This window comes from Astyanax mexicanus, chromosome 21, assembly GCF_023375975.1.
Source record: "Astyanax mexicanus isolate ESR-SI-001 chromosome 21, AstMex3_surface, whole genome shotgun sequence".
In the NCBI taxonomy this organism is placed as follows: Eukaryota; Metazoa; Chordata; class Actinopteri; order Characiformes; family Acestrorhamphidae; genus Astyanax; species Astyanax mexicanus.
Genome location: NC_064428.1, coordinates 22529838 through 22550652, shown reverse-complemented (window position 1 = coordinate 22550652; position 20815 = coordinate 22529838). Strand labels below are relative to the sequence as shown.

Here is a 20815-nt window from a genome sequence, read left to right as displayed (position 1 = left end):
TGCACAATTCAGTGTTCACAAGTTTGCCGTAAACTGTCTGGGCTTTTAAAGAAAACAAATGAAGAAAAACAACTGAAAGCTGCTGAAAAGTATCAACAGATGAATCATTATGCTGAACCGACTCTGAGAGTCGACTCAGCTTCGAGCGGCTCCGCCCTCCACAGCCAGGCGGCGCTGCAGGAGCCGCTCCGCGTGTGTTGACTTTGTGGAGGAGGATGAAGGAGAATTAGAACAGCAGAAGGTAAAGGAGCTACACATTTCCTCAGCCTGCTGTGTGTCTAATGCGTTTATGGGGTGTTTAATTCATTACTCTATATATGTGGCAGCAGAGGGGCTTTTTTTTTACCTTGCGTTTTACAGCGCGAGACCCGCGCTAATGCTGAAGCAACCAGGTTAGATTGGTTAGTTTAGCTAGGTAGCTATCCTGCCAGGGCTGTGTCCCAATTAGCTTTACGCTCCCTACATAACTAGCTATGTAAGGAATGTGTAGTCAGTTAGCCGAGTGAAGTGCGGAGTCGTGTAGTTTTAAATAGTCTGAAAACAGAATGGTGCTTGTTAAAAATATATACTGTTCAACTTACTATTTATAAGTTCCTGTTTAGTGACCTGTTATGTTAACTAGCTAGCTTACCTACATAGGGAGTGTGGAGCTATTTGAGACGAAGCCTTAACTGCTGCACTGAAGCTATCTACTTGAGGTGCATTGAGGTGACCTGATATGCAGACCTTTAGATGTTATTAGCTCAAATAAAGTGAATTAGCTAGTGGTTGCTACAAGTTATACAAATAAATAATATTTTCTGTACTGTTAGGTTGTTAAATTAGCTCACAAAATGAGTTTTTAAAGAAGCAGTATACCATAAACCCTATATTTTTTCATTAATGCCTATAATTTGTTCCTTTAAAGTTGTGAAACATAACTAATTTAGCCACCTAAGTAACCAAAACTGTCATTCTTTAAAAAAAAAAAAAGTGAATTTCAGACGTCTCAAGTCTTGCAGAAGTTGCAGGAGTCTACCGCATATCAATAATGGCTCCTTAATACCCCCTAGTCAGATAAAATCTAGATCTAGAGTCTAGAGTCTAGAACCAGTGGCCCAAGAGTGAACACTAACGCGCAATAAAAAAGTAAAGACAGACTTTTTTTTCCACAATCACGTGTGTGAAAGAGAGGGAGAGAAAGTTGTGTTATCCTTTGGTGTGTGGTTTTTGCAACTTGGGATGTCGATTCTGTTTATTTACAGTAAGCTTATATTTCCTATATTTTGGCTGAAGTGGTCGATTTTTGGGGCCACCATGCTACCACTTTTGCTGAAAATCTTTAAAAACCTTTCCTAATCTTTAAATAACGCTTTTATTGTGGTAATTTATGCCTCTGCAACACCCTCACAAGTTCAACCGTGCTATAGGCCAGGATCATGACTCACAACATGCAAATCAGTCAATCAATAATTTATATTAATGACATTTTAAGATCATTATTTGCTACTGATACAATGTTAATTATATACTACTAATAATGCATTTACACCTTAAAGGGTAATGTGCAATTCATTCATAATATGTTTAAATAATTAATAGTTTGGGAGATAAACCTTCAGTCAAATGTTTGTGTGTTCGTTAGTTAGTAACAAACTAACTAATTCTAACCTCATCTCCTTCTTCCTCTTCTCTACTCCTCTATCCCATTATTTCCCTCTGACCTCCTTAAGGCCCTATCTATAGATGCTTTATTTTTAACTTCTATTATTTTTGTACTTAACCTCTTCTATTATTTGCACTTCAATATTGTAAGTCGCTTTGGACAAAAGCGTCTGCCAAATGTAATGTAATGTAATGTAATGTCTCAGGAATTCGATTGCTTTTTTTTAATAAACATTGGTGTGCTAACTTTCTTCAGTTTTGCTTTTTTTTGAAATAGAAAACAGTTATGTTACCTACATAAACTCATTGTCGAAGAAATACATTTAAATGCAAAAAATGTTGCACCCAGAAGGAAGTGTTTGATTGCAATGCTTTCGGCAAGGAAGATCAACGTTACCAGGTACAATAAATAATCAAAAATCTAGAATATGTGCAACTCTTTGTCATATTAATTGAGCTTTAAAACAGAAGTCCCATAACAGTCTCGACATAGAATTGTAGCGGTTCCTAATGGTGTTCAACAGTAATCCATCCAATTAAGTGCAAATATTCTTAAACAGTTGCTGCTGATTTTGTGGTAGTAGTGTTAGAAGTGTTGAAAGCAAATTTTACAGTAGCATTTTACACATTTTAATTTTTTGGTAATATGTCTGGTGATGTGGCTGGCCACCTCATAGTATCAGTATCCTCAAAGCAAGCTGTTGAGATGGCAGCAGTATGTGGACGAGCATTGTCCTGCTGGAAAAGTGCCCTGCAGTGTGCTTATGGCACAACTACCCACAGCAGTAAATATATAGTAGAAAAGAATAGCACATTTCTCTTAACTACAGAATTTATTTAGCATAGTATGCATTAAGCATTACTTAAGTCTGCTTTTGGCCCCTCCTTCTCTTATGATCCATAAATTCCTCTGCATTCCCCAACAGCTGCATCGCTTTAGGTGTCAGAAAGCAGCCTGGCTTCATATTCCTCTCCCTAAAGGCCTTCTTGCATGTTAGCGTGACCATTTGTGAGTACATGAAAACATCCTAACCCCTGGCCATGTGTTTTTCCCCCCAGTGATTTATCAGCCCGCTGGAGCGAGATGCACCCAGAGCGCCCCTTTCCGTGCACGCCCGAGTGCGGGGTGAAGGCAACAGACATGGCCTGCCCCAGGGCCTTTTACACCGGACTGCTCTGGGAGCTTTTCAGGTTCACCTTGCCCAGAGTGCACGCGGCTGAGAGTGCAGATACTCAGACTAACACCACCCTGCCCAAACATGTGGGCAGACCGGAGTTTCCTGACACGGGATGGGACCGCATTAAAGACCTGATCCAGCCAGAGTGCGTTTCTCTCTTTGCTCTTTATGCTTTATGTGCTTTTACAGGATTGCATTTAAAGGAGAAGTCCAGTGTAAAATGGACTTTTGGTGTAGTAAAACATGATAAAAAGTACTTACCTTTGATGAATAGCACACCTGCATTTTTTCAGAGCAGTTTGTCCAAACACCCTTCAGACTGGGTGACACGGGGCATTATTTGCCCCGATAAATTGCTTTTTTGACCGTTATCCAGGCTCAAGCATTACTCTCAAACATCCAGGCTCAAACATTACTTCTGGATCTCGGAACGCTGTGGGAGAGGTATGCTATTCAAGTTCATTCATTAAAGTACTTTTTATCATGTTTTACTACACCAAAAGTCCATTTTACACCGGAGTTCTCCTTTAATGTAAGTATTAGCTAGCTAACCTGTGGTGGCCACAGGGAGTGGCTGTGCATCATAAAATAATTAATATTTTAAAAAATTGCCAGTGCGCCATCTAATCCAGTGCGCCTTATGTATGAATTGTACTATTCAGGTTGTAAGGAGCAGTAAAGCCACACTGCTGAAGTGCAGCATTATAGACCAAGACCAAGTTTATTAATAGTGCGCCTTATAATGCTTTTTAGGGCTGTAAGTTAAATGTGTAATTCTGAATTTACACTCTAAACCAGACCTGGGCGTTTAACTGACCGGTGGCCACATCCAACTCTTTGCCTTTCTATACCCGGCCCTTCACAAATCCACCTTAGAATCTGAACCACACTTCACTTTATTTATGATGAACTTAAACCAATTAAAATGTACTGACCATTACTTAAATATACAGTATTTACAGCGTATGTTGCTGACTGATGTTCATTACAGGGTGCTTTTAAATCTGTCAGTTATTCATTAATTTGCTTTTCTCAGCTAAAATGCAATTGGATTATACAGTTCAAAAAACTTTAGCTAAAAGAAATGCGATAAATTTAGGTTAATATAATTAATTTCATTAATTCAATGCATTGTAATTGCTTGAAAACAGCAGTTCCACTCCACATAAGTTATCTCTGTGTCAATAGTGCAGTATAAATAACTGCACTGAAAATCTTTTGATTATGTTTAGAATGTGTTGAAAGAGAGGGGGCGCTGTTGTACCCTGAGAACTCCCACTTCCCACTGCTGACTGCTGCTTATATTAATCAATTACTCAATCAATGAATCAATTAATCAATCAATCAATCAATTATTCAAATAAAACCCACCCAACTAGGGGGTATATACAGTGTATATTCCTGACCTTCTCTCCATTACTCCTCTAGAACTGGACAGCGGTACTCAGAGGAGCTGAAGAACGTGGTGAAGAGCGGGATAACAGCAGCTTTGGTGGGAATGGTTTACGGAGGCTTGCCAGCAGGGCGCCACGCCCGCGAGAGATACATCCAGCTCAGCCAGGCGGAGATCTTCAGGAACAGGGCGGATGCAGTGGTGAGAGGAAACGAAGCAAACAAATCACTATTATTAATATAAATTAAACATACTTGTTTTCATAAAAAATTAAATAATAATTAAGACCACAGCAATAAAATATACAGATATATGAAGCTAAATCAGTTTTCTCTCAAATAGTTTTGAAATCTTTCTTCAGATTAGTAAAAAGAAAAGAGTAAGACATTAATTTTATCTTTCCTTGTGAAAATAATTTGTAACAGACAATGAGGAACTCTTTATTGAGTGTCAGTCTTTCTTTTACTTTCTTTCTGTTGTCAGTCAGAAATGCAATTGCTCCACTTTTCACAAGCATATTAGTTGTGTGAGTGGTGTTGCTAAAAAAGTGCTTTTCTTCTTTTTAAAGGAGCCATTTTTCTTAAAGCATGTATTATTTGCTCTTTATGAAATACACAAGGTCACTTTGAGTTGTATGTACATGCTACATGTGAAACTGTTCTTCTACCATCATTGCCTCAATGAACCAATGAAAGAAAACAGACAGAAAAATAAGGAAATCAGAAAAAAAAACTCACCAGGCTTGCATCTCAGCTTACAACCGCCCACTGCAAAGAGTGGAAGGAGCTTCACACTGCTGTTAGCCAATCAGAGGCGATATGTTGCATTTCATAAATATTCATTAATAAGAGCTAAAATCCTGTCGTTCTTCTTTGCCCACTCCTCCACCAAACTAAAACATTGAAATTAGAACTAGGCTTTTGATAATGGGTATCTAAATGGAAATAAAATAGTGTTAGATTGACTAAATTAAATTGTATTTATATTAGTGGTGTCAACTTAAATGATTTATTGTATCAATCGATACAATACTGTGTAATAAATTATTTGTTTAAATGCTATAGTTTTGTAAAGTGTACACTTGTCAGACTAGATTTTTACTGTATTATATATCTCAGGCTAGTTTTAATGCTTTTTAAATTAAAATATAATAATGTGGCGAGTTACTGAGTTTAACTGAGAATTTTAATGGAGAAAATAAACACTAGTGTAGCTCCATATTCCACACACAACAACCTGAAAACCTGTGTGAGAGTCTGTCTGTGCATCTGTGCGCTAAATAAAACCTGAGAAAAAGAATCACCAGGCTCTGTAAATTTTGTCACATGATTTATTTGCAAAAAAAAAAGAGTTTCCAGATTAAATGCACGAGTTAACATGTTAATGTTGACCTCCTTATTTACTTATTTATCTGTTTAATGTGATTTTTATACCTCTGATCTGTCAAATACAATCACAGAACACAGAGAGAATACTCTTTTTTACATGCTTGTGTACTCAACCTGTTTAAAAGAGTCATATCCGCTCTTACAGAATCACTCACAGAAGTTTTATATCTTCCGTCTTGTTTCTGCTTTTTTAGCGTTCGGCCCATAATGCAGCTATCCGAGGATTCGTGAGGTACGGGTGGAGGTGGAGCTGGAGGATGGCTGCTTTTGTGACTCTTTTTAAGTGAGTTATTTAAGGATTTTATACAGAAGTAATTGATTGATTACAGCTACATCAGGTCCAGACTGATGATCTAATTGTTGTGATCTTTCTGTTTCCAACAGCTCTGTCAGCACCGGCCTCTCTGTGTACAGAGACGAAAACGCCATGAGTCACTTCGCTGCAGCGGGAGGTAAGACTGTTTAATCCTTTGGGGAAAAAATACTCCGAACTTTTTTTAAATGTCATGGAAATTTATTGACTGTTTATTGAATGCTGATTTAATGCTGTCTGGCTTCATTCAGACACATATAAGGCAGATATGTGCAAAATATTCAGAAATGTTATGAAGCTTGTAAAATGTGACAGTTCAAAGTTTTTCAATTCATTTTAGGTGAGATTTAGGCCTAATATAATCAGTTGACATGGATTTTTAGTTTTTTGTTTCTTGCCATGTCTGTACTGATGTTTTAAAGATCATGTGATCATTAAAATTGGATGCAAAGGCATGGAAAAGTCATTAAAAAATCATGAAGATGTATTGGTTGAAAACCCTGTTCTTTAAATGCAGATTATATATTTTTTTTATGTTCAGTGACTTTGATAAGACGTGTTTTGTGTGTGTTTGTGTGTAGCTGTGACTGGGGGCGTGTTCCGGATGAATCTGGGTCTCAGGGGACTGGTGGCAGGAACCATTATTGGAGCTGCTTTGGGGTAAGTAAGAGGATACAGGAGACAGGATTTCTTTTGTTATATTAGCAAATAAAGCTTAGTTTCATTTAAATTACAGTATTTCAGGCCCTAATTCTATTCTTAGTAAGAAATCATGAACAAAGTTAAAGGAAAAAAAAACTAAAAACACATTGCACCTGGTAACTTAATGCTCTTGAGTATCAGAATTATGTCACATCCAATAGCAGTGTACATTAAAAGAGTCACATGTCTGCATTACTGTCAGACTCTCACTTTATATCTCACACACACACACACTCTTACACACATACACACACACAGACACATGTATAGACACGTCCCATCCTCAAGCTGGGCGCTATTTAGAGCGTGATGTGCCGATTGGATTAGCTGCCTGGTTTCATTTCACCGCCCGCCTTGCTGCACCTGGTTGGGCTCTGGGGCAGTTTACACACAGGTGCCGGTCAGCACTCCAGCGCCAGCACATCACCACTTCCAGACACACACACACACACACACACACTCGATCTAAAACAGAGAGCGCCACTGGCTGGAATAGAAGAGCTGTCTCGACTCTGCGCGAGGGAAGACTGATGGAGCCAAAAAGAGGATACAAAAAGAGAAGAAGGGATAAAATCAGTCTGAGAGAGGTGCAGAAGAAAATATATGTAGAGAAAAATACATTTCTGAGAAACAGAAAGAAAGATGAAATTAAGGAAAAGCAAGACAGAAAGAGAAGTTCAGTTCTTGCAGAAACTGTGATTGTGATTACATTTTGACAGCGTTTCTGTGGTAAAGGTGGTGGTTGCCAACAAACTTTTGGATAAATGGTGGACTGCAATACATTTAGCTAAGTGATTAACTGCAATACATTTGGCTAATAGAGCTCTGTCTACAAACATTTGGCAAAATGTTGGATTCCAAAAACATTTGGCTGATTGGTGAAATGCAAAAACATTTTTTCCTAAATGGTGGAGTCTAAAAACATTTGGCTAAATGTTGGAGCCCAAAAAATGTTTGGCTAAAAAATGGACTGCAATACATTTGGCTAAAATAGCTCTGTCCAAAAACATTTGGTTAAATGGTGGAGCCCAAAAAACATTTGGCTAAATGGTGGGCTGCAGTACATTTGGCTAATAGAGCTCTGTCTACAACATTTGGCTGAATGGTGAAGTCCAAAGCAATTGACTTAATGACGGAGTCCAAAATACTTTCGGCTAAAATATGGACTGCAATACATTTGGCTAATAGAGCTCTGTCCAAAAACATTTGGCTAAATAATAGAGTCCAAAAACAATTGACTAAATGTTGAAGCAAAAAACATATGGCTAAATTGTGGACTGCAATACATTTGGCTAATAGAGCAGTTTCAAAAAGCTGGTTTATCCTACAGCTCCTCCATACACAGACTTTACTGAAGAACAACAGAGAGAAAGGGGCACCTGAACAATCCCCCATTTATTCCTATGAACCAAAAATTCAAAAAGATTTTACTGAAAAAGCCTAAATTGTATCAGTTCATAGAGCATAAAACATAAAACTCCACTATTAGTTCTGTGATTTTGCCAAATGTGTCACTTGTAGCTCAGAATTCATTACCTGTAGAGAAGTTTTTATGGGAAATGTTTGGTTGGATGTTTGTGGACACTTCTCAATGGTTTCCTAAAGGAGAGTTTTGGTTTAGACGCTTACTGTACGAATACTACTGCACTTACATAAAAACTGTTAAAAAAAAAGGTTTTATCACACTAATAATAGTAGAAGAGAGAGAAAGAGGTGATACTCAGCACAAAGCCAGAAGGAGGAGAGGAGATGGAGGGATGGTGGAAACGAAATGGAAGAATGACAGAAAGGTTTAAAAAAAATAAAAAATGCAGTGCAGCTGTTGTATTAGGCACTCACTCTCCTCTGCCCTCAAGAGTTGGGCCTTCTGCACGGCACATGGGTACCTCTGGCAGAGAGTGTGTGGTGTGTGTGCGTGTCTGTGTGTAAGAGAGAGATAGAAAGAGAGAGAGAGAGGGAGGGGGGGATGCAAATGGACACAGAGGGTTGTGGGGAAGGGCGCAGCTGGCCAACAGAACGCCCACAGAAAGAGTCATGGGGGGGCGAGGGGGTTGAAGGGTGATGTGTTTTAGTTTTTGTGTGTGTGTGTGTGTGTGTGTAGTAAGAATACAGAGCTGCCCGGGGGCAAACACATCTCTCAGGAGAGAGTGACAGCACTGAGAGTGAGGCGCTCAATTTCCATTCACAGTGTCATTGTCACTAACGCTGGTCAAACACTACAGGACTCCTCTCTAAATTTTAGCTTCTATTCACCTTTTTCTGATGCATCTTTAAATACGGAGGCAGATTGTTCTTCCCGGTGTGGAGTTAAGTCAAAACTAGGGCCTAAAGATATGGACATTTTGTCATGATAGTGATTTTAAGAATCTAGTGCATCTGAAAAAAAAATAGAATACCATTGTAAAGTTACTTTATTTCAGTAATTCAGTTCAATATGTGAAAATGTGAAACTCAAATATTATATAGATGTATTACACACAGAATGATCTGTTTTAAGCGTTTATTTATTTTATTGTTGATGATTACAGCTTACAGCCAATAAAAAAAATAAAAAAAATCAGTGTTGTTGAAATTTTGAATGTTACGTAAGACTAATTGGTACTTTTGGCAGTGTGGGCAGTGTGCCAGATCCTGCTGGAAAATGAATTTACATCTCTATAAAAGGTGTCAGCAGAGGGAAGCATGAAGTGCTGACTTTAGACTTTGGATATAACACAGTGGATCAACACCAGCAGATGACATGTCTCTCCAAACCATCACTGATCATCAGAAAATTTTACATTTCATTATGTAAGAATAAAAACTTCTGGTCTAGGTGTCACCTTTTTTTGGTGTGTAAAAATTATCGACTTGTTGTTTCAGTGTGCCAGCTGGAGCGTTGATTATCGGCCTACAGAAACTGGGTGGAGAGACAATGCGAGAGAAAAGACGGCGAGAGCGGAGAGAACTGTACGAGTTGAAGGTGGCTGAATGGTACGTTTCTGCAATATAGAAATATACCCAACAATCCTTAAAGAGTAATTCCATCATTTAAAGGCTTGATATGTTAACAGTTACTCATAGTTAAATAGAATTAGAAGATTTAATTGTACTATCCTGTGTCTTAGGAACCTGTGAAAATGTATTATTAATTTTAACCCATAAGAGCCCAGGCCAGTTTCTGAATATTGATGCCAACTTCAAAAATGAATCAGATAAACTCAGGGTGCAGCTCAATTTATTTATTTTTTTCTTATTTTAGTAACATGACTATATATTTTAAGGTAAAAATCGTAATAGGGGTGAAACGATTACTCGAGTAAATCGAGTTACTTGATTTTAAAAAATTATAAATTAATTTTCTGTGCCTCAAGGTTTTTGAAGCGGTGAGCAGATAAATGTAACAATTAAATTAAACACAGTGCTGTGGAGTTTATAAATAAATACATGTTAAAGTTAGCGAGATAAAGTTACTCTGGCCGGAATGCATGACCATGAACTTACAGTATTGTCATTTAGCTAAGCTGCACAACGCAAAGCCAATGTTTATGCCTTTATTATTAATTAATGCCAAATATTTAATACTTACAAAAAATCCTAAGTTGAAATAATTTAACTTATTTTATTAAATTAATAATTATTAAATTATTACTTGTGGTATTTATGTCTTTTGCGTTTTATTTATTTATATTTGTGTTTGCAATGTGGAAATGTATGTTGTGAATTTAAAAATTAAACCAATTTTCTTATTTTATGAAATCTCTTATTTTATGTTTTATCGATTTTTCTGTAGAGTACTCGATTACTAAAATAATCGATAGCTGCAGCCCTAAATCGTAATGTGACAAAAATGACACAACAACAATTTAAACGTTTTTATTAGCATATTCTTCTAGAATTTAAATGGTTATGCTCCTTTTCTGTAAATGGTGTTTCTTAGCAAAACACTTATATTACAATAAATACAAATAACATTCATACAAAAAGTATTCTTTTTTTGTTTTACACAACTGCATCCATTAAAAATCTCTTCTCATGGGAGTATTTAAAGTAAACTGGTTTGGTAAATCAGTGTAAACACATCCACTGGTGCTTTAGCTGGCTAGGGACTTCCAGAAGAAATCTGGGACTAAACGTTTTAGTTTTTATCTGATCTGTCTATTCTAATAATCTATTTTAACATCATCTCCTGTCACCAACACCACATTGGACAATTTAGACTTATTAATTTTCTGTAGAACTGTAGATTTGAAAGGTTTCTCATGAAACAATTTTGCTTTTCTAATATATATATATATTTTTTTTGTTTTTTTGTAGGAACGCTCGTTTACAACTTACAGACAGCGTGATTGATGAAATAAGTGGGAAGGACATGGATACTGACCTTCAGCGGATTGAAGAGTTGCTTAACCTGCCTAGAAATGAAGATTCAACCAAGTCTTCTGAAGGCCATTGACAACGAGCCTGACTTCAGTGATGGACAGTGACGGTGTTAGGCTTTAACACATTACAGATTTTATCACATGACATTTGCTTCATGACTCTTCATATGGTGAAATACACTGTATGGATTCACCATTAACATCATTATTTCAGATGTCCCATTTCCACATATGTAAAAAATCAAGCACCTGGCCATACAGTCTCCTTTACGGACATTACTAAAAGAATATGTTTATTCCTCCTGGATGTTTCACAAAACTCACATAAAGTTACAGAACGGGGTCACCAAGTGCAGAAAGGAACAAAGTGCAGAAAAGTCTTCAACACTCAATACCTGCAGAGTTCTAAACCCTCTGCAAAAAGGGGACTGACTCCACACTAAAGCCAGTGGATTTATAATGGGAAGTCATAAAAGCTCTGTCTGTAGTAGTCCCAGTATTAACCAGCAATAAACCCCTGCTGGTTTATTATGGTCCTCATGTGTGGAAGGTTTGATGACTGTGATCCTACATGTGTGTTTGATGGAAATCTCAAATATAATTTATTTTATATTGTGTCTGAATGTGTTTTAAGAACATTGTAACACTACAAAGATCACAAAATAATCAAGAGCTGGGTTAAACACTGTAAGGTGTCAATAGATTCGATTAGTTAAGAAACTGTACATGTTAATGGTTTCTCTGCAGAATAATCACCTCACCAAAATTATTTCAGGTCATTTTGAAGAGTTTCTATTGGTCCGTTCATCAAGAATTTTTGGCACAGTGTTAGGGACAGTTTGTCTGTTAAATTGTGTATTAAGTAATATAATACAGGAAATTGACAAATCCTGCACCTAACAGCTGGGGTTATGCATAGGGCTCAGCCAGGATCTACTACTCACTCAATTAACAACAATAGCAAAACCACCACAATCTGATACTGGCTCGACAAGAATCCAGAAGCACAGCCTAACACTATGTTCATGGTCCATTGCCTCAACTGCCAAGTAACAGACCTACCAAAAAATAACCTATGAACACACAGAATCCCTCCTTAATCTAAGCTCACTTCCTTTAACTATGGCAACAACACACTTACCTAAGCACAATCACACACAATAAGTCACATTATAAGTTGCGTGAGCAGAACACAGCAACCACTACCATCCGATACTGGCTCGACAAGAATCCAGAAGCATAGCGAACTATGTTCATGGTCCGTGCCTCAACTGCCAAGTACTCAGACGTCTACAAAAACTCATGAGACAAATTATTACAAGAGCAGGACCACACCAATCCCCTTCATCCAAACTCTAACACAAACTTCAGTGCAAGCTCTTCTCAGGGGTCATCAGGCAGGCACCTTCCTTCGTCAGTGTTTCGCTGAATTAGGCCCACGACACCTCCAGAAGGCTCAACAGTGAAGTCTGGCGTCCCAGACCCACCCCCCTCCAAGCTTGCTGTAGAAGCACAAACTCATTCCCTTCCCCACACAGCCTCAGCCCTTCTGAACCACAACCACTGACTAGATCTTTCAGCTACATCTAACAACTCCAACACAAACTTCAGTGCAAGCTCTTCTCAGGGGTCATCAGGTAGGCACCTTCCTTCGTCAGTGTTTCGCTGAATTAGGCCCACGACACCTCCAGAAGGCTCAACAGTGAAGTCTGGCGTCCCAGACCCACCCCCCTCCAAGCTTGCTGTAGAAGCACAAACTCACTCCCTTCCCCACACAACCTCAGCCCTTCTGAACCACAACCACTGACTAGATCTTTCAGCTACATCTGACAACTCCTTCACTACAGTCCTTAGCACACGACCTCTAATTCCGAATCCAGACAGCAGTCTTGTGGCAGACTTCGCAACAAAGCCTCTAGTACCTACCTCTACCGGTCTAATATACGCTTGCCACCCACGCTCTCTCACCTCAGCCACCAAGTCTGTATACTTCAGCCTTTTCCTTTCATAAGCTCCATCTACCTCGTCTTCAAACGGAACAGTCAGCTCTATAAAATACACTATCCGCTTACTTTCAGAGTACAACACTACATCCGGCCTCAAGGTTGTAACCAGAATGCACTCTGGGATCTGCAGTTTACTACCTACATCCACTAGTAACTTCCAATCTCGTGCATTGGCCCACTTACCAGCAGTTTTCAAGCACTGTGCTGTTTCTCCACTATGCTGCCCCTCACGCACAAACGTGATTACCCTACTGCAACCTACAACGGGCATGTTATTAACTTCTAACCGTTTCTTATCAAGTGCACCTGCAAGAGATCTAAGTACCTGATTATGCCTCCATGTGTAGCGCCCCTGGGATAGACTCACCTTACATGCCGACAAAATGTGCTTCAGCGTGCCACTTCCTGCACATAGCTTACAACTTGGATCCTCACCCACCCACTGAGCAAGGTTTTGTGGCGTTGGCAGAACATCATATGTAGCTCCCAAAAGAAACTTTATACGGCCTGTATCCAATCCCCATAACTCTCGCCAGGTGATTTTCCGCTTCTCTACACTTTCCCATCTCATCCACTGCCCCTGTTTACTCTGCCCTGCTGCTTTTGCCCTCCTTGCTTCCTCCTCCTGCTCACGAATAAACCCTGTAACCATACGCCTTTTCTCAGGTGATGTGGCCTTGCCGAATGCTTTCCAAGAATCACCTAAACCTAATCCTGCCCTCCCATTTTGCACCTGCCCCACAACATCCCTGTGCTCCAGTGCCCTCCTTGCGGCTTGAGTAGCTTCTCGAGCATTCCACTTTCTCCCAGACCTAGTCACTGGTGCTGTTGCTTTAACCAGCCCGTCTTTTGACCCTAACAACTGCATTTCACGTCCTACCTTAGCACATTTGAACTCCTCAACCAAGCTCGTCAACGGCAGTTCCAGCACCCCTCTCCCACACCACGCCACACTACTAAGGCAACGCGGCACCCCCAACCATGTCCTTATAGCCTTGCTCATAACCCTTTCTAACCTCTCAACCTCAGAAATCGGAATATCATAAACTGTAAGTGGCCACCTTAGACGAGGCAACAAACCAAACTGCAGACACCACAATTTTAATTTACCTGGCAGAAAAGACTTATCAATTCTATTAATGGCCTCCACCATTTCTGTCCTCAACCCTTCCACCTGCTCTTTATCATTCAGTGCTGCAGTATACCACCTACCTAAACTCTTAACTGGCTTTTCCAATATAGATGGTATGACTTCTCCCTCCATCATAAACCTTTCTTGTATCAATTTCCCTTTAATGATTGATACACTCCTAGACTTGCTCGGTTTAACTTTCATCCTAGCCAGCCTAAGATTATCATTTAACTTCCCTAGCAGTCGCCGGGTACATGGCACCGTGGTCGTTAATGTTGTCATATCGTCCATAAACGCCCTAACTGGTGGGAGCCGGGTGCCATCATGCAGCCTCTCCCCGCCTACGACCCACTTAGAAGCCCTAATAATCACCTCCATTGCCATCGTAAACGCTAGCGGTGAAATTGTACAACCTGCCATTATACCTATTTCCAGTCGTTGCCAAGATGTGACACACTCCCCTACACTAAAGCAAAACTGTATGTCTTCAAAATAGGCTTTAACTAACCTTGAAATCTCTTCTGGAACCCTAAAAAAATTGAATGCCTTCCACAACAATGCATGCGGTACCGAACCAAAAGCATTAGCCAGATCTAAAAACACCACATGTAGATCCTTTTTCTCGGCTCTTGCTGTTTGAATCTGATGCCAAATCATACTATTATGCTCTATGCAACCAGAAAAACCTGCAATTCCTGCCTTTTGTACAGACGTATCAATTAAATTATTTCTTTTCAGGTACGTTGCTAGTCTACGTGCAACCACACTAAAGAAGATCTTACCCTCCACATTCAACAAGCTTATGGGACGGAACTGATCAATAGCCACAGAATCCTTTTCTTTTGGGATAAGAACACCACCTGCTCTGCGTCACTCCTTTGGAATAATCCCCTTCTTCCACACTATAGCCATTAGTTTCCATAGAAACTTCAAAACATCTGGTGCACTTTTATATAATCTATATGGAACCCCATTTGGCCCTGGGGCAGAACCTGCCTTTGCAGCCTTCACCACCTCCTGAACCTCACTCCACCTAGGGGGGTTAACATCCATTTTCCACTCTATATCACCTAACGGCGGCATGTCTGCTGGTAGGTCCAGGTCGCTAGACCTTTCCTTCTCTGTGTAAACACTCTTAAAGTGCTCCTCCAACTCCCTCTTTCCGACCTTTAGATTTCCTGATTTCTCCTTACTAAACAGACTCTTAACAAACCTAAATGGATCTCTAAAGAACTCTATCCTAGCACGCTCCTTCTTCTTCCTCCTTTTCCTCATAGCCTCTGCTCTCCGCAATTTTACCAACTTACTTCTCAACTCCTCCTGCAATAACTCAATGCCCTCTCTTTCTACCTCATTCCCCTTCTTCCACTTCTTTCTGAGTAACCTTGATTCCTTAACCAGTTTTTCTATTTCTACCTGCCGCCTTGATTTAACTACATCTTGACACTTTACGTTCCTCTGCACAACACCAAATCTTGCCATTCCATAATCATAAATGACTTTACCTAGCCTGTTCAATTTACTCTCTGCTGTTCCCTTCAAACCCTCAAGCATACCTTTCAAATCATCATTAATACTCCTCCATGCCATCTTGTCTCCTGTGCCTGGCCATTTAACTTTGGATCTTTGACCGATTCCTTTCTCCCTACCCATCTGCTTTCCCTTAGCCTTTGACCTATCAACACCTCCTTCATCCTCCACTCCTTCTGTGCTTAAGTTAGCCTCCCTAGTATCAAAGGTATTGATATCCTGCGGACTGTGGCACGTAACCTGCCGCTGGACTTCAGCCGACTGACTCAAACAATTCTGTTCAAAGTATTGTTCAATGCGGGGCCCCTGCACTCCTTCACTCAAGCACCTCATCTTTCCTTGGTGTATCCTCAGCCCTCTCACTGATGTGACCTTGCTCCACCCACACACACAGGTCAGCAACTCCTTTCCACTTACCATCCCACCTGCCTCTATGCTTAACCCACTTCTCGTAGTCATGTCCGTTCCAGAGTCCGTAACCATGTTATCCGCCTGTGAGTCATCTTCCACCCCTGCTCTCGCTGACTCCTGGGGTATTGGTTTTTTCTTTCAATGTAGCTTGCTTGGTTGCACACACATGGTTAACCATGGTGGCTGCTACCATGGATTGCCAGCCCATGGCAGCACCGTTAGGGTCTATTCCCTCTTGTCAGCTGTCTTTCCATGCTGTCACAGGGTCTTTCCTCTGTTGTCAACTGTTCTCTTCACAGCAGTCACTAGCTTAACTAGATATCAAGTAATATAATACAGGAAATTGACAAATCCTGCACCTAACAGCTGGGGTTATGCATAGGGCTCAGCCAGGATCTACTACTCACTCAATTAACAACAATAGCAAAACCACCACAATCTGATACTGGCTCGACAAGAATCCAGAAGCACAGCCTAACACTATGTTCATGGTCCATTGCCTCAACTGCCAAGTAACAGACCTACCAAAAAATAACCTATGAACACACAGAATCCCTCCTTAATCTAAGCTCACTTCCTTTAACTATGGCAACAACACACTTACCTAAGCACAATCACACACAATAAGTCACATTATAAGTTGCGTGAGCAGAACACAGCAACCACTACCATCCGATACTGGCTCGACAAGAATCCAGAAGCATAGCGAACTATGTTCATGGTCCGTGCCTCAACTGCCAAGTACTCAGACGTCTACAAAAACTCATGAGACAAATTATTACAAGAGCAGGACCACACCAATCCCCTTCATCCAAACTCTAACACAAACTTCAGTGCAAGCTCTTCTCAGGGGTCATCAGGCAGGCACCTTCCTTCGTCAGTGTTTCGCTGAATTAGGCCCACGACACCTCCAGAAGGCTCAACAGTGAAGTCTGGCGTCCCAGACCCACCCCCCTCCAAGCTTGCTGTAGAAGCACAAACTCATTCCCTTCCCCACACAGCCTCAGCCCTTCTGAACCACAACCACTGACTAGATCTTTCAGCTACATCTAACAACTCCAACACAAACTTCAGTATTAAACTAAAAATCCAGAAAAATGGAGATGTGTTTTTCATAGAACAGCGACAAATATGGTACCTAAGAAGTTTTTTTTTGTCACAAAACAAGTACATTGCCATAAGTATTTACTCAGCCATCCAAATCATTAAACTGAGGTTCCAATCACTTCCATGGCCACAGGTCTATAAAAGCAAGCATCGAGACATGTTTCGCCCAGACTACTTCTACAAACATTAGTGAAAGAATAAGTCACTATCAGGAGCTCAGTGAATTCCAGTGTGGTACTGCGATATGATAATCCCACCTGTGCAACCCAGTACAAGTCCAGTTGTGAAATTTCCTCACTACTAAATATTCCACAGCCAACTGTCACTGATATTATAATAAAGTAGAAGCGAATGGGAACAAAAGCAACTCATCGTAAAATAACAGAGCGGGATTAGTGTTTTTTGAGGCACGTAGTTCATAGAGTTCACCAACCTTCTACAGAGCAGAGTCAATCAATACAGAACTCATGTGGCCTTCAGATTAGTTTAGGAACAGTAGAGCTTAAAGAGGTTTATGAAATGGGTTTCCAAACCTCACATCCCCAAACACAAGACAAGGGAGTGGATACTTTTAACAATACTGTATATACAGTAATTAAAAGTGAACCACATACAAAATGTACAAAACGACCCCTTTAAAGTCAATGACATTGAATTTTAGGCTTAGATTAAATAGATATACAGTACACTTGATACAGTTAAAGGTTAACTGTCTAATTATAGCTTCTCTCTACATAAAGAGTGTGTGTGAGTGTGTATGTGTGAGTGTGTATGTCAGGGAGATGGTGCCCTGGGTGTGTCAGATGCAGGGTCAGTGTCTCTGCCCCTTCTGTAAACAAGATGTGACAGCAGCTGAGCCTCCAACAGCTGGACCGAGACCAAGCAGAGAACAGATACAGTCCAACAGCACCACCAAGAGCACTAAACATGTCATAGCTCTATAATACACTGTTCCAATGTTTTATAATGATTTTATTGTCATTTAATTTTATTTTGGCTTTTGTTTAATTATGCATTTCAGCTCTTGCTCTGCTTTATTGATACTCTCACCTCTCACATATTGATACTCTCACATTATATTTTAGCATTTGGTTTTACACCAGAAGGATTCTTAAAAAAAAAGAGACGGGCTCTTTATTTTCTTCACAGTCTCCATTGCAGTTCTATACATCAGAAACAAAAGGATGGTGAGGTGGATCAGGTGTGTTGAGGCAGTGGGTTCTGGGAGCTGGAGCTGAAATCCACTGGGATTTGCCACTGTACTGAACAGCTCAGTGTACATAGGCGATTCTAAAATTTGAGTCTTTCTATATTTGTCTCTGCTGCCTTGTTTTAACTTTTGTAAAATAAAATAAAAAATGGGTTGTGCTCTCAATCTAATTGCATGCTCTCTGAAGAATCACATTCACAATGAAGGGATTATTTTCAGAAGATTCCAAGTTTCTCAAATATGTCTTAAAGAGTGACTATACTCTTTTGTCCTATATTGTCACTATTAATTCATTAATTAATAAAGAAGTCATCTAGAATATGAAGAAACACATAAGGAATCATGTAGAAAAATGTTAAATGTTTAAGAGCCACTAAACTTTTAACCATATTTTTTTTATTAATAGCTGAAATGTGTGCCTGTGAAGTAATGAAACATACCAGTCCTGCTTAGAGCTTAGATTGTCTGCCCGAACCCGACCTGACCTGGGTCGGGTCGGGCTCCAGAAAATAGTCTGAGATATAGGCATCTGTTTTTTAATTATATTTTTATTTTTAAATAAAGCTCTGGTGTAATAATCACAATGTTGCTAAGTAACCAATTATTATTGTTAACGAAAACGAGCCAAATAATGAAAACTGAAAGTGAAAAAACTATTTTTTTTATAATCGCTGTTTTCACTCCCGTGAACTCCTCCGCGTTTGACTTACAGCATTGTGTGTAGCTTTCTTAAAATCATTTAAATTAAATAATAGTTCTATGCTTCTATGTTACAGTGTTAATTAACATCATTCTGATCATATTTCGCTCATTCAAACAACCCGAAAACAGCCAGTTTATGGGGCGGGACGGGCTCGGGCTGGGTCGGGTCGGATTTTTTAGGCCCGATCTAAGCTCCTGTTTACATTTTTAGAAACCTTTCCTAACCTTTATAAAATGCTTTTATTGTGGTAATTTCCAACACTGTAGTGCCCTCTCAGGTTCCACTGTGTTATAGGTGTGGATATATGCGGGCAACATATCAGTGGCACACCTCTGCTGCTGCAACTCAGCCAATCAGCTCTTTCTCCTTCCCTACCTCTAAATCCATACGTCACCCAGTGCCCCTTCCAAACTACCCTCACTTTTTTATCCTTTTTCAAATTTGAGCTAAAAAAAGGGCAAAAGTAAGCAAAAATCAAGATGCACAGCCCCAGTTTGTTCCAGCTGGCCCATCTTGGACTGATTAGGCAGCTAGCTGGGACCGTAAAAACATAAAAACCGTTAACACGGACCTAAGAGACACTAAAGTTAAACAACTAGAGCCCCATTGGGATGTTATGTTTTTTGAAGTGTTTGGGTGTGGTGGAGAGCATTTTTCTTAATAAAGGTATGTTTTGAGTTCACTCATGACTGTTGAATGGTATTGTGTATTAGCGAAGTGCTGGTGGAGAAATCCATGTCAAAGTATTCTCTTTATTTTTCATCGTTTGCTTTTTTCATTACTACCACCAGGTGTCATTACCATCACATTAACTGGTTTTCTGTTGGCCATGATGTGTTGGGGTAAAATAATTTTTGTTTTCCCTTTGTTGAAATGTTGTAACTGTATGAATGTTAATGCTGCTGAATAAATCTGTTTAAAGAGTAAATGGATAAACCTGATTAAATTTCTCAGTTTTACACACTTATAATTTCACTCTTCTCTTGTGTGTATGCTGTGACAAATATTTCATTATTATTTAAATTAAAATGTCAACGTGTAGAAGTTTAATACATTTTTAAACATGGAAATCATAATATTTTTCACATATTTTACTGCAAATGTTTGTTATAATGTATGTCGTAACTTAAATTAGAACCTGAGGACATAAAACTTCCTCAAATTGATGAATTGCTCATGTGCAATGAAAAACAGATACATATACTCTTTTAATAGAGATCCTTATCGCGTAAAGCATACATTTTTAAAAAACAAATGATCACATAAACATAAATATTTACTGTACTATGTTTCTATGCTAAAACTGATGTTTTAGATTTTGGACATAAATTAAAAAAACTTCTAAAATTGATATATTGGACGGTTTAAAATAATTTTAATACGTCATTTTATTAATTATTATTATTATTTATTAATGTACAAATAGTTAAATAAATACAAAAAAAAAAACAACAATTAAAAAAAAAAACAATAAATCTTCTCGGTTGAATGAACTTCCTTTTATTTTTATCTTTTGTATTTATTTATTTACTTTATTTACTGTGCACATAATTTCATGTATTTGTCTAACAGATTGCCTAAAGACAATTCATTTTCATTCAGTGTAAATTAAATAAATAATAAGGTTCTTCTTATTTTATCTTATATATACATATTAATACAAACAATAAATATATAAATATAATAAAATAATAATGAATAATTATTTGTATGCGCATTTCTTTCTTATAATTAGCC

At 39.0% G+C, this 20815-nt stretch overlaps 1 protein-coding gene across 2 annotated transcripts; it reads left to right on the top strand.

Moving 5' to 3' along the window:
- The first annotated feature begins 191 nt into the window (after positions 1–191).
- timmdc1 (translocase of inner mitochondrial membrane domain containing 1) lies at positions 192–11841 on the top strand. Of its 2 annotated transcripts, none has more exons than XM_007259043.4 (8): positions 192–241; positions 2704–2967; positions 4251–4416; positions 5798–5886; positions 5988–6055; positions 6498–6576; positions 9481–9591; positions 10915–11841. In XM_007259043.4, the coding sequence occupies exons 2-8, from the start codon at positions 2729–2731 to the stop codon at positions 11051–11053; spliced, it is 891 nt and encodes a 296-aa protein (XP_007259105.3). In that variant the 5' UTR covers positions 192–241; positions 2704–2728; the 3' UTR covers positions 11054–11841. The 2 variants fall into 2 exon arrangements, with proteins under 2 accessions (XP_007259105.3, XP_007259104.3); XM_007259042.4 differs by lacking the exon at positions 192–241 and adding an exon at positions 1950–2044.
- The last annotated feature ends 8974 nt before the right edge of the window (positions 11842–20815 follow it).